The sequence below is a fragment of the Arachis duranensis genome, chromosome 3, assembly GCF_000817695.3.
Source record: "Arachis duranensis cultivar V14167 chromosome 3, aradu.V14167.gnm2.J7QH, whole genome shotgun sequence".
In the NCBI taxonomy this organism is placed as follows: domain Eukaryota; kingdom Viridiplantae; phylum Streptophyta; class Magnoliopsida; order Fabales; family Fabaceae; genus Arachis; species Arachis duranensis.
The window spans coordinates 93,465,046-93,481,973 of NC_029774.3; the positions used below are offsets into that span (position 1 = coordinate 93,465,046).

Here is a 16,928-nt window from a genome sequence, read left to right on the forward strand (position 1 = left end):
AACTCCGGATCATGACGTTTTTCTGGCGTTTAACTCCAGACAGCAGCATGAACTTGGCGTTCAACGCCAAGTTACGTCGTCATTCTTCGAATAAAGTATGGACTATTATATATTGCTGGAAAGCTCTGGATGTCTACTTTCCAACGCCGTTGAGAGCGCGCCAATTGGAGTTCTGTAGCTCCAGAAAATCCATTTCGAGTGCAGGGAGGTCAGATTCCAACAGCATCAGCAGTCCTTTTGTCAGCCTTCTTCAGAGTTTTGCTCAAATCCCTCAATTTCAGTCAGAATTTACCTGAAATCACAGAAAAATACACAAACTCATAGTAAAGTCCAGAAATGTGAATTTAACATAAAAACTAATGAAAACATCCCTAAAAGTAGCTTAAACTTACTAAAAACTATCTAAAAACAATGCCAAAAAGCGTATAAATTATCCGCTCATCATTCATCATGATCTTCAAAGTATTCTTGGTGTTCATACTTGACATTCATAGTGTTCTTCCATGCATCATGTGTTTTAATCCAAAATTTTCATGTTTTAAGTCATTTTTGTGTTTTTCTCTCTCCTTATTAAAAATTCAAAAAAATCAAAAAAAAATATCTTTTCCTTGTTTTACTCATAAATTTCGAAATCTTTGGGTTGACTTAGTCAAAAATTTTTAAAACAAGTTGTTTCTTGTTAGTCAAGTCAAGATTTCAATTTTAAAAATCTTATCTTTTCAAAATCTTTTTCAAAAATCAAATCTTTTTCATTTTTCTTTTATATTTTCGAAATTTTTTTTTAAATTGATTTTCAAAATCTTTTTCTTATCTTTATTCCAAATTTTCGAAAACTTTACTAATAATTAATGTGATTGATTCAAAAATTTGAAGTTTGTTACTTTCTTGTTAAGAAAGGTTCAATCTTTAAATTCTAGAATCATATCTTTTAGTTTCTTGTTAGTCAAGTAATCAAATTTTAATTTTAAAAATCAAATCTTTTCCAAAATATCTTTTTCAATCATATTTTTTCAAAATATCTTTTTCAAATTATATCTTTTTCAAAATCAATTTCAAAATCTTTTCCAACTTCTTATCTTTTCAAAATTGATTTTCAAATCTTTTTCAACTAACTAATTGACTTTTTATTTGTTTCTTATCTTTTTCAAAACCACCTAACTACTTTTCTCTCTCTAATTTTTGAAAATTCCTTCCTCTTTTTCAAAATTCTTTTAATTAACTAATTGTTTCAAATTTTAATTTTAATTTTATTTCTTCTCTTAATTTTCGAAAATCACTAACTTTTTTTTCAAAAATAATTTTCGAAATTCTCTCCCTCTCATCTCTTTCTATTTACTTTATTTATTTACTAACACTTCTCCTTATCTTAAAATTCGAACCCTCTCTTCTCTTCTATGTTCGAATTTTTCTCTTCTTCATTCTTATTCTTCTTTTCTTCTACTCACATAAAGGAATCTCTATACTATGACATAGAGGATTCCTCTTCTTTTCTGTTCTCCTCTTTTTCATAAGAGCAGGAGCAAGGACAAGGACATTCTTGTTGAAGCAGATCCTGAACCTAAAATAACTTTGAAGAAGAAGCTAAGAGAAGCTAAAGCACAACAATTCAGAGAAAACCTTACAGAGAATCTCGAAAAAGAAGAGATGGCCGAACCCAATAACAATGGTAGAGGCGCAAGGAGGATGCTTGGTGATTATACTACACCTACTTCCAATTTTTATGGAAGAAGCATCTCAATCCCTGCCATTGGAGCAAACAATTTTGAGCTGAAGCCTCAACTAGTTGCTCTGATGCAACAGAACTGCAAGTTCTATGGACTTTCATCAGAAGATCCCTATCAATTTTTAACTAAATTCTTGCAGATCTGTGATACTATTAAGACTAATGGAGTAGATTCTGAAGTCTACAGGCTCATGCTTTTCCCCTTTGCTGTAAGAAACAGAGCTAGAACATGGTTGGACTCACAACCTAAAGATAGCCTGAACTCTTAGGATAAGCTGGTCACGGCCTTTTTGGCCAAGTTCTTTCCTCCTCAAAAGCTGAGCAAGCTTAGAGTGGATGTTCAGACCTTCAAGCAAAAAGATGGTGAATTCCTCTATGAAGCTTGGGAAAGATACAAGCAGTTGACCAAAAAGTCTCCTTCTGGCACGATTTTAGAGTGGACCACTTTAGATATATTTTATGATGGTCTATCTGAGCATTCTAAGATGTCACTGGACCATTCTGCAGGTGGATCCATTCACATAAAGAAAACGCCTACAAAAGCTCAAGAACTCATTGACATGGTTGCAAATAATCAATTCATGTACACCTCTGAGAGGAATCCTGTGAGTAATGGGACGCCTCAGAGGAAGGGAGTTCTTGAAATTGATGCTCTGAATGCCATTGGCTCAAAACAAAATGTTGACTCAGTAAATCAACATGATTTCTCAAGGTCTGAATAGATTGCAAAATGCATCCAACAGTACTAAAGAAGCATCTTCTGAAGAAGAAGCTTATGATCCTGAGAACCCTGCAACGGCAGAGGTGAATTACATGGGTGAAGCCTATGGAAACACCTATAATCCCTCATGGAGAAATCATCCAAATTTCTCATGGAAAGATCAACAAAAGCCCTAACAAGGCTTTAATAATGGTGGAAGAAATAGGTTTAGCAATAGCAAGCCTTTTCCATCATCTTCTCAGCAACAGACAGAGAATTCTGAGCAGAGCCCCTCTAGCTTAGCAAACATAGTCTCTGATCTATCTAAGGCCACTTTAAGTTTCATGAGTGAAACAAGGTCCTCCATTAGAAACTTGGAGGTACAAGTGGGTCAACTGAGTAAGAAAATCACTGAAACTCCTCCTAGTACTCTCCCAAGCAATACAGAAGAGAATCCAAAAAGAGAGTGCAAGGCCATAACCTTGCTTGGTGTGGCCAAATGCACAAGGGAGGAGAAGGACGTGAATCCCAGTGAGGAAGACCTCCTGGGACGTCCTCTGAACAAAAAGAAGTTCTAAACTGTGGAACCTAAGGAATCTGAAACTCACCTAGAGACCATAGAGATTCTATTGAACCTTCTTTTACCATTCATGAGCTCTGAGAACTATTCTTCCTCTGAAGAGGATGAAGATATAACTGAAGAGCAAGTTGCTCAATATCTAGAAGCCATCATGAAGCTGAATGCCAAGTTGTTTGGTAATGAGACTTGGGTAGATGAACATCCCTTGCTCATTAGTGAACTAAATACATGGGTTCAGCAAACTCTACCTCAAAAGAAACAAGATCCTGGTAAATTCTTAATACCCTGTACCATAGGTACCATGACCTTTGAAAAGGCTCTGTGTGACTTGGGGTTAGGTATAAATCTTATGCCACTCTCTGTAATGGAGAAACTGGGGATCTTTGAGGTACAAGCTGCAAGAATCTCAATAGAGATGGCAGACAAGTCAATAAAACAAGCTTATGGATTGGTAGAGGACGTGTTGGTAAAGGTTGAAGGCCTTTACATCCCTACTGATTTCATAATCTTGGATACTGGAAAGGATGAGAATGAATCCATCATTCTTGGAAAACCCTTCCTAGCCACAGCAGGAGCTGTGATTGATGTTAACAGAGGAGAGCTAGTCCTTTAATTGAATGGAGACTACCTTGTGTTTAAAGCTCAAGGATCTTCCTCTGTAACCATGGAAAAGAGGCACAATAAGCTTCTCTCAATACAGAGTCAAACAAAGCTCCCACAATCAAACTCTAAGTTTGGTGTTGGGAGGCCACAACCAAACTCTAAGTTTGGTGTTGAACCCCCACATTCAAACTCTAAGTTTGGTGTTGGGAGGTCCCAACATTGCTCTGAACATCTGTGAAGCTCCATGTGAGCTCATTGTCAAGCTATTGACATTAAAGAAGCGCTTATTGGGAGGCAACCCAATTTTTATTTATTTATATTTCTATTGTTCTTTTATGTTTTATTCGGTTTATGATCATGTGGAGTCACAAAATAATTGCAAAAATTAAAAATAGAATCAAAAATAGCAGAAGAAAAAGCACACCCTGGAGGAGGAACTCACTGGTGTTTAGATGCCAGTAAGGAGCATAGAGCTGGCATTTAATGCCAGAAAGAAGCATCAGACTGGCGTTAAACGCCAGAAACAAGCATGGAAGTGGCGTTCAACGTCAGAAACATGCTGCAGATTGGCGTTGAACACCCAAAACAAGCATGAAAGTGGCGTTTAATGCCAGAAACATGCTGTAGTCTAGCGTTAAACACCAGGATTGCATAAAAAAGGCGTTTACATGCCTAATTGGTGTAGCGATGATAAATCCTTGACACCTCAGGATCTGTGGACTCCATAGGACACCCACCTACCTCAATTCACTCTCTCCCTCTTCTCTATATCTTCTTCTTCTTCTTCTACTCTTTCTTCTTTTGCTCGAAGGCGAGCAACATTCTAAGTTTGGTTTGGTAAAAGCATAGCTTTTTATTTTTTCATAACCATTTATGGCACCTAAGGCCAGAGAAACCTCTAGAAAGAGGAAAGGGAAGACAAAAGCTTCCACCTCCGAGTCATGGGAGATGGAGAGATTCATCTCAAGGATCCATAGCTCAGTAGTAGAGCATTTGGCTACACATCAAGAGAGCCCACTCATGGACCTCAACAAGAGCATGAGGAATTCCCTCATCAAGAAATCCCTGAGATACCTCAGGGGATAAATTTTCCTCCACACAATTATTGGGAGCAACTAAGGATAGGAGCACCAAAATCACTAGGGATCAAGCAACAGAGGCAAGGAAGAGACATAGAGGAGCTCAAAGACACCATTGCTCCTTTAAGAAGAAGGCGCCACCCTCACTAAAGTGGACTCATTCCTTAACTTCCTTGTTCTTATCTCTCTGTTTTTCGGTTTTTGAGCTTCGTGTTTGTCTATGTTTATGTCTTTATTACATGATCATTAGTGTCTAGAGTCTATGTCTTAAGGCTATGAATAATTCCATGAATCCTTCACCTTTCTTAAATGAAAAATTTTTTTAATACAAAAGAACAAGAAGTACATGAGTTTCGAATTCATCCTTGAAATTAGTTTAATTATATTGATGTGGTGACAATACTTTTTATTTTCTGAATGAATTCTTGAACAGTGCATATTTTTTATCTTGTTGCTTATAAATGTTGGCTCTTGAAAGAATGAGGAAAAAGAGAACTGTTATTGAGGATCTGAAAAATCATCAGATTGATTCTTGAAGCAAGAAAAAGCAGTGATTCAAAAAAAAAATTTCGAAAAAAAAAAGAGAGAGAGAGAAAGGAAAAGAAAAAAGAAGGAAAAAGAAGGAAATAAAGTTGTAATCCAAGGCAAAAAGAGTGTGCTTAAGAACCCTGGACATCTCTAATTGGGGACTTTAGCAAAGCTGAGTCACAATCTGAAAAGGTTCACCCAGTCATGTGTCTGTGGCATTTATGTATCCGGTGGTAATACTGGAAAACAAAGTGCTTAGGGCCAGTGCCAAGACTCATAAAAGTAGCTGTGTTCAAGAATCAACATACTTAACTAGGAGAATCAATAACACTATCTGAACTCTGAGTTCCTATGGATGCCAATCATTCTAAACTTTAAAGGATAAAGAGATGCCAAAACTGTTCAGAAGCAAAAAGCTACAAGTCCCGCTCATCTAATTAGAACTAATATTCATTGATATTTTGAGATTTATAGTATATTCTCTTCTTTTTATCCTATTTTGATTTCCAGTTGCTTGGGGACAAGCAACAATTTAAGTTTGGTGTTGTGATGAGCGGATAATTTATACGCTTTTTGGCATTGTTTTTAGGAAGTTTTTAGTAGGATCTAGCTACTTTTTAAGGATATTTTTATTAGTTTTTATTCAAAATTCACATTTCTGGACTTTACTATGAGTTTGTGTGTTTTTCTGTAATTTCAGGTATTTTCTGGCTGAAATTGAGGGACCTGAGCAAAAATCTGATTCAGGCTGAAAAAGGACTGCTGATGCTGTTGGATTCTGACCTCACTGCACTCGAAATAGATTTTTTGGAGCTACAGAACTCAAAATGGCATTCTCTTAATTGGGTTCGAAAGTAGACATCCAGGGCTTTCCATCAATATATAATAGTTCATACTTTATTCGAGTTTAAATGACGAAAACTGGCGTTCAACACCAGTTCCATGCTGCATTCTGGAGTAAAACGCCAGAAACACGTCACAAACCAGAGTTAAACGCCAAAAACACATTACAACTTGGCGTTTAACCCCAAGAGAAGCCTATGCACGTGTAAAGCTCAAGCTCAGCCCAAGCACACACCAAAGTGGACCCCAAAAGTGGATTTCTGCACTTAGACTTATTTTTGTAAACCCTAGTAGCTAGTTTAGTATAAATAGGACTTTTTACTATTGTACTAAGCGTCTTGTCTTTTGATTGATCTTTAATCAGTGTATGCGATTGTAGACCTTCATGGGGGCTGGCCATTCAGCCATGCCTGGACCATTACTTATGTATTTTCAATGGTGGAGTTTCTACACACCATAGATTAAGGTGTGGAGCTCTGCTGTTCCTCGAATATTAATGCAACTACTACTATTCTTCTATTCAATTCAGCTTAATCTTATTCTAAGATATTCGTTGCACTTCAACATGATGAATGTGATGATCCGTGACACTCATCATCATTCTCACCTATGAACGCGTGCCTGACAACCACTCCCGTTCTACCTTAGATCGAGTGCGTATCTCTTAGCCTCCATTCCGGAAGATCGGAGTCTTCGTGGTATAAGCTAGAATTATTGGCGGCCATTCCTAAGATCCGGAAAGTCTAAACCTTGTCTATGATATTCCGAGTAGGATCTGAGATGGGATGACTGTGACGAGCTTCAAACTCGCGAGTGTTGGGCGTAGTGACAGACGCAAAAGAATCATTGGATTCTATTCCGACATGATCGATAACCGACATATGATTAGTCATGCTGTGACAGAGCATTTGGACCATTTTCACTGAGAGGACGGGAGGTAGCCATTGACAACGGTGAAACCCAACAGACAGCTTGCCATGAAAAGAAGTATGACGGATTGGATGAAGGCAGTAGGAAAGCAGAGATTCAACAGGAACAAAGCATCTCTATGCACTTATCTGAAATTCTCACCAATGAATTACATAAGTATCTCTATCTCTGTTTTATGCTTTATTTTTCTTCATATTCGAAAACCATTATAACTATTATTATCCACCTGACTGAGATTTACAAGATGACCATAGCTTGCTTTATACCAACAATCTCCGTGGGATCGACCCTTACTCACGTAAGGTATTACTTGGACGACCCAGTGCACTTGCTGGTTAGTTGTGCAAAGTTGTGACAAAGTGTGATTCACGTTTGAGAGCTCCAAGTCTTTGGCGCCATTGTCGATGATCACAATTTCGTGCACCACTTATTTTCAGGTATTAAGAGATGGAGAAAGGCCTTAGGAGATTTAATTCGGTATTACTTTTAAAAAATTAGAGAACGGTGGCTTAGGATTCTGGCGTACTGAGGATGGGTTTGGTGGAGTGAGAAGGAAGAATGGTATATGAATTGAGAAATTAATGAACTATTGAGTTCTGAATGGAAATTTTGAATTGACAGTTGTTGAGATGAGTCGAGGACAAGGAATGAAATGATGGATCCATGATATACTGAAAAATGTTTTCTGAAAACCACTGAATTACTGTTTTATACTGAAATTGTTGAGACGCTGCGTGCCGGTAGGGACGACGGTTGGATCCCGCCTGTCGACGTAGCGGCAGCGGCATAAGGGCTGTGGTTCTTCCCGCTTGCGTTGAGATGTGAGGTTCGTGGCAAGAGTATCATGCTCGCATCCCTTCGGATCACTAGAGTGTGCAGGCACAAAATCCTGGACGGTGTTCCGAGCACCATATCTCGGGGGTTCCCAATTATGATTCTGAAGGGTGACATCTCCATGGAGATGTGTCGGATTGGCAGTTGAACCGACAATGTAATATCACATCTAGTAGGATAGGCATTCATCATGTGCATCTTCTATCCGTTTGTTTGCTTTGTCGACTTGAAATTGCTTGCCTAACTGTATAACATGCCTAATTGTCTACTTGAATTACTTGCCATATATGCCTATACTTGTGTTTTACTTGCATTGATATTAATTGTGTCTTCTACTGGGATTGAGGACGTTCGGAAGGCAGTGGCAATGGGATCGCACGGAGGATAGGTTGGTGAAGGCTGTGGGACAGTGGAGAACTATTAGACTAAAAAATCCCTTAAGATAGATTACCCCTTTTTATTATATTGAGGCTTTATGTTCTGCTTTACTGTTTTAGTTATGCTTTAAGTTGAATCTTGTGATGGATATGAAGTTCTAAGATTGCCTTTGGCATCCCGGAGTCTTATATCTTATATCACTGGGCACTGTTACCATACTGAGAACCTCCGGTTCTCATACCATATTCTGTTGTTATTTTCAGATGCAGGTCGCAACCCACCTCGGTGAGTTGTTTTGGTAGTGACAGAGCGGAGGATCCTGGATGTATTTTGGAGTCTTTTGCTTATTTTGTTTATATCTCTCATCTTTTGTATTTACTTTTTCCTAGAGGCTTATTTTGAGAGAAAAACTTTTATAAGCTGTTTTCAATTTTCAGAATTCAGTATTGTCTGTATATAGCTAGCCGGCTTAAACTTCGCGAGCCATGACTAGATCTTTATATTATTATACTTTTATCTTTTGTTATATTATGTCTTTATCTTGTGCGTTAGATTAGTAGCTTCGAGTGTACGTTTTGCGCTTTTCAAATCCTGTTTTTGAGCTATATCCTTCATCGGGCATCTAGAATATATTATTTCTTCTATATATTTAAGCTTTAGAACTGTCGTAACTTCTAATTAACCTTTACTTTACGACGCGAGGTAAGGTTTAGGATAATTAGGGTGTTACATACACATTCCGATAGAGAAAAAAATCATTAAAAGTACAAATTGGATATTCTGTAACTGAGATATGATAGAAGGAAAAAAAATCTCGAATACTCAATATCTGGTTATGAGCTTAATGCATTTAATGTCAATATACTCGGAATATGTGTATTATTATAATGATTTAACGACAATATTACATATTCGTATTATTCTACTCGTATGGTTAATTAAATATTCAATTTGAAAAAAATAACGATTTAAAATTTTTAAATTACAAAATTTTTAATTTAAAATATAGATGAATATAATTTAAATTAACGATCTAATTTAATCTAATAAAATAAATGTGCTCATACTCTTATGGTTAATTATAAGTATTGCCTAGTTAATTTTAATTTTTTTTAAAATGAATCCAAATATTGGATGGTTCGTAATAAACGTACTCTAATAAAAATACTAGATGGCTAGTAATAAAGGTATTCTAATAAATTTTAAATTAGTAATTTTTTTCGTATTTTGTTTGTATTGAGTTTTTTAAAACTATTGGTTTTAATTCACTCATTTTAGATTAGTTGGCGTACTATTCATATAAAAAAATCATTAATTTCTAGAAAACAGAAATCAATTCGTATAAAACTCGTAATTTAAAACTGTTCATTTAAAATTAATACAATATTTTTTTAAAAAAACCACACGTTATTTAAAAATTTTAACAAACAAAATTTGGGCGATATAATGTGTTAGTGATTTAAAATTGCTCATCCTCCTCCATTATTTGAAATACTGTCCAATCTAAAAAATTCATCTCACCCATTATTTGAAATTAGTGAGTTAAAATTGTTCATCTTCTTGTATTTACAATTATCAATTCTAAAAAATTTATCTCTTCTATTATTTGAAATCGAATGAAATAGTAATTTAAAACTGTTTATTTTTTCTCATTATTTAGAACGGTCCATTTTAAAAATTCATCTTTTTCATTATTTGAAACCACCTATTTTAAAAAGGAACCACTCAAATAAAGACGCTTAAAACGTTTTTTTAAGATGTTTTTTAGTAATTAAAATTCAATATATATAATTAATTAAACTGTATTATTTTTGTCAAAATTATATTAGATAAATTGATTTGGCTAAAAAATTGGTGAACTACACTTTGAATCGATCTAAATTAATATTTTTTATAAAAGTTACTATAATATATCTATTATAAAAATAACTAAAATACTCTTATTCTTATTATATATACTGAGAACTCTAAATACTAATCCTACTCTTCTCTATGCGCTGTCGTAGAATTAGAATTTATTAGGATTCTCAAATTTTAAAAAAATATATATAATAGAAGTATTTTAGTCATTTTTTATAAAAAAAATTTAATTTAGACCGGTTCAAGATTTAGTTTATCAATTTTTCGGCCAAATTAATTTATCTTATCTAATTTTGATAAAAACAACACAATTTAATCGACTATATGTATTGAATTTTAATTACTAAAAATTATCTTTAAAAAAAGACGTTTTAAGCGTCTTTATCTAAGTGATTCCCTTTTAAAAAATTAAGTACAAACAAATACAAAAAAATTATTAATTTAAATTGCTCACAAATTATATTTTAAAATTTTAAATTTTTTAAATAAAAAATGTTTCCCCTAAACAAAGTAGCGGGAAAAGTCAACGGGTTACATGGTTGGTGCCTTCACTGCGTTGGTGGTGGTATGATGTGATAAGTAGCAGTAGCACAATGATAATACATAGCAATTGGTGTTGAGTTGGCAGCAATATAAGAACAGGATGGGTTTAATACTTTAATTAAAGTGTCATCATTGGGCGATAGACGACGGTTAGTGCTAAGATTAAGAAAGTAAGGGCAGCAAACTAAACAACCGTTCGCGAATACCCGCGTCTTGAGCTTCCACTCAATTTCGTAAATCCCTTCCGAATCTCTCTCCACCCTCCCCACAGGCCAAAAGCCACAGGTGTGCTCGCCAACTTTCTCTTTCCTTCAACTTGTTCATTTTTATTATTATCGGTTCTCAGCTATATCTGTTTTCCGGTTTGTTCTATTTAATTGATCTACTGCTTGTTAATATTATCTCCGATCCTTCCTCACTTCGGAACAAATTCACCAAATATATGTCGATCTACTTTTCATGCTCCTCACCCTGCGTTCCTTTTCATCTTCACCTCGTCTTTTTTTTTTAGGTTAATTATTTGCATTTGTATGACTGTTTGAGCAGTGACACAAATAGATGAGGATATTAAATGCCTAATAATCTGGTCTTCACACAGGAGCTGCTTGGGAATTGTGAGTGTCAGATAAATAACAAGAACAGGATGTAAATTTGTTTCAAGTGTCGAAAATCCAATGGAATGATTCATCTGATGTCAGCTCTCGAACTATAAATTTTACTTCCAAGCGATCAGCAGTTTGCCCAAAAAATTTTTTTCTAGAATGCTTGGATTTTATATTCCAAAATCAGAGTGCTCTTAAGTCTTAACTCAATGTAACGTGCTTCTGTCTTCAATTTTATTAGTCTGATTGGTTTTGGCTTGTCAAACAATTCATTTTTCTTGTTAGCATTCTTTATGCTCGGAATCCTTGGATTTTGAGTGGAAAGAGTTGATGTCATTCCATTACTTTGTTAATATGAAAAGAATATACTCCTATATACATGTTGTTTAAATTTATTTATTTATTTATTTTCACAATTCAGGGCTGCAGCTGGATGCCTGGACCATTCTCCAATGATTTGTTGAATTGAACAAACTGGTGAGAAACTTAAAGACTAGCCACGGAAAGTGATGCCATTATGCTGCATTGTTGTTCTGACTTCTTGGTGTTGTTAACTTTACAGGATAAGTCATCCTTCAAACTTACCGTTGCTATCTTCCTCCAATATAGGCTTGTCCTTCCTTCAGGAAGAAAGTCATTTCATGGATGATGGTCCTGCAAAATTAAATATCATTCCTGATCACTTTCAAGTTCCAACATCAAGTCAAGAATCTCCTGAAAACACATCATCGTCTATTACAGAACCTCAAACTGATCAATCCCCAAGGTATTCTATCCTGATTGAAAGCAGGAATACATGAAAATGAAAATTGGAAAGTTATTAAGATTATTCTGAGTTTATAATTTTATGAAAGTTGTTACTAAGGCTAGCTTAGTTTAGGTCCCCACACCATTTGCGGACCCGAAGGAAATTAAAGACGGCTTTGATGCTGAGCTTGTTTTCTCCGAGGCGGCTCTCATGGATTTCCAGTAATGAAGGTCAGGAGAAGGTTCGACTTAAAGCAGTTGTGCTGTGCTTCACTGCTTCTTTTGTTATTGATGAAGGTCCTACTTTATCCTACCAACACAAAACTTATGATTTGTAGGTAGAACTAACTGTTGCAGAAGTAGAGTCACTTCGATCTGAACTTACTGATATAGAGGAGAGGGAAGCTCATTTGAAAGCTCGGTGAGTGATCCACAACTTTAGACTGTTATGGACTTCGCCATCATAATGTATTTTTATAATTGTCAATTCACTACTAGTTTACCTTATGTTACCTTTCGTGTAGTTTGCTATCTCCTTCTTTACTGTCATTGATCAAAGAAACAAACATATGAGTTTATTTGCTAGTATATATATTTCGAAGCTAGACATGGGTGACTGTTTGAGTAATAAGAAAGGTTCCATTTCCATTTCTTGCATCATTCTCCACTTGAGTATATACATAAGGCGCTAGTTATTCTACTCTCTGGTCTTCACTGAAGTTGAAATTGCTACAATGAGTTACTGGTGAAATTCAGTGTTCAATCTCCACTTGAATACTTGATCCTCTCAATTCTATAGAGAATTCTTACATGACGTAATAAAATCTTCTGTGATTTTCTGTAAATAACTGTAGAGGATGTTTTTGTTTCTCATAGAGTGGAACATGTTGATGAAGTTTTGCGGTCAGCACGTCTATCTGGCTACTTATACATCCGAACTGTACTGACTGTCTAGCCCCACATCAATTTACATTTTATTTGGTTTGCACTTCATGATTTTTTACTAATGTAGCTTCAACTTGCTTTTCATCTTTATCTTCAGAGATGGGAAGCCCTACCAGGCGAACCTCCACCTATAGATGATACAGAAGTAGATGATTGGCTTCCTCGCTTTGTTGTTCTCCACGGAGAATGTATATTCTTATATTTGTTGTGTACAGGTAATGTTGTTAATTGTAATCATTTTCTCTCTATTCATCTCCTGTTTTCCTAAGAATTTCCAGTTTCTTCATAACTACTTTGATTTAATATAAATACATACATTTTTTTATGTGATTAATGTATTAATAACTTGTTTTCACATGGTTGGTTCAATAAAATATACTGTTCTCAAGTTTTCATATGACTGGATTTCATTCACAAGGGTAAAGTTGCAGATCTAAGTCCTCAGGACTCGACCCTTCTATCGGACATCATTGAGGTAGGGAGGTTACCAAGTTTCAAACGTGATGATGAGATTCAATATGCCTTTTATATTTTGACTCAGCTCGGATTACGTTATGAGTGCTCAAGCAATTCTAAGATACAGGTGTGTCTTAGTTAAGATATTTTCTATTTCAGTCTGAATAGATTGTAAATAGTTCATATCATGATGTTAATTTTTTTTACCAACTTCTAAATATGTTCTGTATTACCAACTTCCAGGTGGACTGTTGGTTATCAGCTCTTCAAACTGACTGTAAATTGGAATCTGATACATCAATTCCAAATGTTTGGATTAAGATGTAATATAACGGATAGTCAGATACCTTGTTTGGTAAGTTTGATTGGCTTGAAATCTGACAACTAATATAATGAAATGCTTCAAGTAATTGAATAAATACTAGTGATTTATTTGTCATGTTCTGCTCATTCCAGAACTGACAACTGAGTGATCCATTAGGTTCTTAAGCCCTTCAATTTCAAGTGACTCTTCCAAATGTATGCAAACTAGATTTAGGATCGAAGTATTAAGCGCAAAAGCTGAAAAACCGTTATTGTTGACCTAACCTTAAATTGCCTTGTGAACTCAAGCTGGTGATACAGTGTCTATAACATAGAATGAACGATAAAACTTTGCAGTAGGTGGTGCAAATGCGATTAATTATGCACTGAAAATATCTCTTTTCTTGTCATGAATTATTAATGGCAGACTTTCTTACTTTACCAGAGATGCTGATGTGTAAAAATAATGCATTGCATTTGCAGGGCATATAACTTGAATTTAATGAGCGTAATTGATGGCAGTAAAAATAGAAGAGGCCTTGAAAATCATTTAAAAAACAAGGCAATCTGGTAAGCTATTCTGCTTCCAGAAAAATGCAGGGTAGAATGGAGATCGATATTGTTCGCCAACATTCGGAGACAGTTTAGACCATCTCTTATTCTGCTTTAATCTCCCAAGTTTTATCACTTTGTGGTAGACTGATACTCATGCAATTTTCATCTAATAGTAACTGGTGGCCTAAGTCTAGGAGCTAAGGATGATCTGACACGGGAACCAATTTTTCTCCGAATATTTATGTACACGGACAATGGCTTCAACTCAGAGCTTCACCCAAATAACTTTGTCAAACTGATGCTTTCTGCTAAATAATTATTTAAGTTGCACACTATCTCAAAATAAACCATAAAAAGTAAAAGTAAAAATCACCCATTTTCATGTAAGAATCTCATTAATACTTTTAGAAGCTTCATTTAGTCTTTATTTGTCCCTCTTTCCCATACGCATGTCCTCTTCTTTTATTGGCGTTATCCACCAGTTGGAAATGGTATTGGTTCCATGAGGAGAGAGGATAGTAAATGACTGGTTCTCTACTTGGCTTTGTCCAATCAAGCCGTGCATGTAAAGTATTGACAAGTGTAACACCCATATTATCACAATGTCATGCTTCTGACTGCACTATTCTGATAGCGAGAGTATTACGACGACTTCTATATACTTAATAATAAAATAAGAGTCTTTAACTCAAAACTGTATTGCTGTATTTTTTTTTAGAAAAAAACCAAAAATTCTTTATCTTTTTATAAACATGCATATATAAACAAATTCAATTACAATCTTCACATATATATATATATACCATGCATACATATCATTACAAATCACAACTCCTATCTCACAAAAATATATAATAAGGCAAGAAAAAAATTATAACTAAGATATATACAACACAATCAAAGGCGCAGAAGAAACTCCTTAAACTCCTTATTTGTCCTAAAAAGAGAAATCTGTAGGGAGTGAGAACCTAACCACGTAGTCTAATTAGAGGAATTTCAGAATTGTCATAAGAAGATATATAAAAGACAGATCAGAAAATCGAACTGGACTGGCCAGTTCAATCGGGTTAGCCGAAAATAGTTAACCAGACCGGTTCGATTAGCCTCATAAATCGTCTGGCAAAAAATCGGTTACAGAACCAGTCGAATCAGTGGCTAACTGGTGAACCATCAGAACCGATCGGTTTTTAAAGGGTTTCCAATTCGATAAAAACCCCTCCAAATGAAGCCGTTTTTACTTTAAAAAAAAGGAAACCCTAAATCCTTTTCATTACCTGTAACCCAATCCCACAGTCCTCTCCTCTACTCTCTAAAACTGAAGTAAAATTTTGAAATCGAAAGAAGAACCCTAGTCCCCCCCAATCGCGCAGCTCGCAGCCATTGCAACGACGGTTTCGACCACCACAACTCCTACAGCCCTGCAGCACCGTGTCGTTGTCATCGCAGAGCTCTCTCTCTCTCTCTCTCTCTGTGTGTGTGTTCGCCGGTGTCGCTGGCTCTTCTGTCGTCGCCGTCACTCCCCTTCCTCCTCGCTGCCGGTAAGCACTATGACTTGGATTTTGATAATACTGTGTTTGCACTTCACAACCGTCTCCTCGTCATCTCTTCTGTGTTTGCTAGTTTTACTCTTGTTATTTGTTAGTAATTGATTTGCTTATTAGCTGTATTTTCCGATTTTGTTAATAATTGGATTTTCTTAAATTTGTTTGATGAGTTAATTCTGTTCATGACTTTTTTGTTGTATGTTACCGATAGAACAATCACAAAGTGATCCCACAACCATAAGACAATGATGTTCAAGAATTTTAAACTGGTTTTCTTGAGGTAAATCTAATCCAACTTGGCAATATTTTACTGGGAAGTTTGACAAAAATAACAAGGCTCAATATACATGTATTTTCTATTTGAATACTTACAATAAAAGAGAGAAATATAGAATGAAATATCACCTTGTAAAAAATTTTAGACAAATTAAAGTCTGTAACAAAGTGACCGAAGATGTTAAACTTCAATTCAAAAGGCTTTTGGAGGAAAACAAAAATAATAAGACAAAAAAAGAAATTTGCAAGTGATTGTTATGATATGAAAACACAAGCGCAAGAAGAGTGTGAATTGCCTAATCTTGTACAACCTCCAGCTCCTGCAACAATGGGAGATAAAGGAAAGAGAAGAGCTATTGCTGCAACTCCAATTGGAAGTTATTTTAAGGGAAGGACTACACCAGGCTCTCAACCGACTTTAAAAAGTGTCTTAGCCAGTAAACAAGTTGTGCACAAGGTTAAGTTGGGGTTTGCAAAATGGATCATTGATGCACGTATTCTATTCAATGCAATTCAACCACCTTACTTTCAACCTTCTTTAGATGGTATTGCTGCAATTAGACCTGGTTTCAAGGGATAGTCATATGATGAAATGAGAGTTCATTTGTTGGCTGATCTTAAGAAAGAATGTCAGTTGCTTGTTGAAAGCTATAGGAGCTCAAGGAAAAACACCAATTGTACACTGATGGTAGATGGTTGGATTGATCAAAGGTAACGTACGTTAATTAATTTTCTAGTTTATTATCTTGCTGGTATGTCATTTGTTAAGTCTGTTGATGCTTTTGATATGATAAAAACTACCGATACCTTGTTTAAATTGTTTGCTGAGGTTATTAAGTAGGTTGGGTCTAGTAACATTTTGCATGTGGTTACTGATAATGCTGCGAATTATGTGTCTG

General features: G+C 35.4%; 1 protein-coding gene across 6 annotated transcripts; it reads left to right on the top strand.

Annotated features, from left to right (window-relative positions):
* The first annotated feature begins 10,679 nt into the window (after window positions 1-10,679).
* LOC107479768 (uncharacterized) lies at window positions 10,680-14,821 on the top strand. Of its 6 annotated transcripts, XM_052258837.1 has the most exons (11): window positions 10,680-10,886; window positions 11,200-11,414; window positions 11,625-11,680; window positions 11,766-11,969; window positions 12,084-12,192; window positions 12,289-12,371; window positions 12,827-12,890; window positions 12,993-13,110; window positions 13,327-13,478; window positions 13,595-13,706; window positions 14,138-14,817. In XM_052258837.1, the coding sequence occupies exons 4-10, from the start codon at window positions 11,845-11,847 to the stop codon at window positions 13,676-13,678; spliced, it is 735 nt and encodes a 244-aa protein (XP_052114797.1). In that variant the 5' UTR covers window positions 10,680-10,886; window positions 11,200-11,414; window positions 11,625-11,680; window positions 11,766-11,844; the 3' UTR covers window positions 13,679-13,706; window positions 14,138-14,817. The 6 variants fall into 6 exon arrangements, with proteins under 6 accessions (XP_052114797.1, XP_015955358.1, XP_052114798.1 ...); XM_016099872.3 differs by lacking the exon at window positions 11,200-11,414; XM_052258838.1 differs by lacking the exon at window positions 14,138-14,817 and having other exon boundaries at window positions 13,595-14,047.
* The last annotated feature ends 2,107 nt before the right edge of the window (window positions 14,822-16,928 follow it).

Coding starts and splice junctions, on each gene's coding strand:
- LOC107479768 (XM_052258837.1), top strand. CDS start 11,845: ATGGATGATGGTCCTGCAAAATTAAATATCATTCCTGATCACTTTCAA. Junction 11,970..12,083: donor CAAACTGATCAATCCCCAAG/GTATTCTATCCT, acceptor AGCTTAGTTTAG/GTCCCCACACCATTTGCGGA. Junction 12,891..12,992: donor GCTACTTATACATCCGAACT/GTACTGACTGTC, acceptor CTTTATCTTCAG/AGATGGGAAGCCCTACCAGG.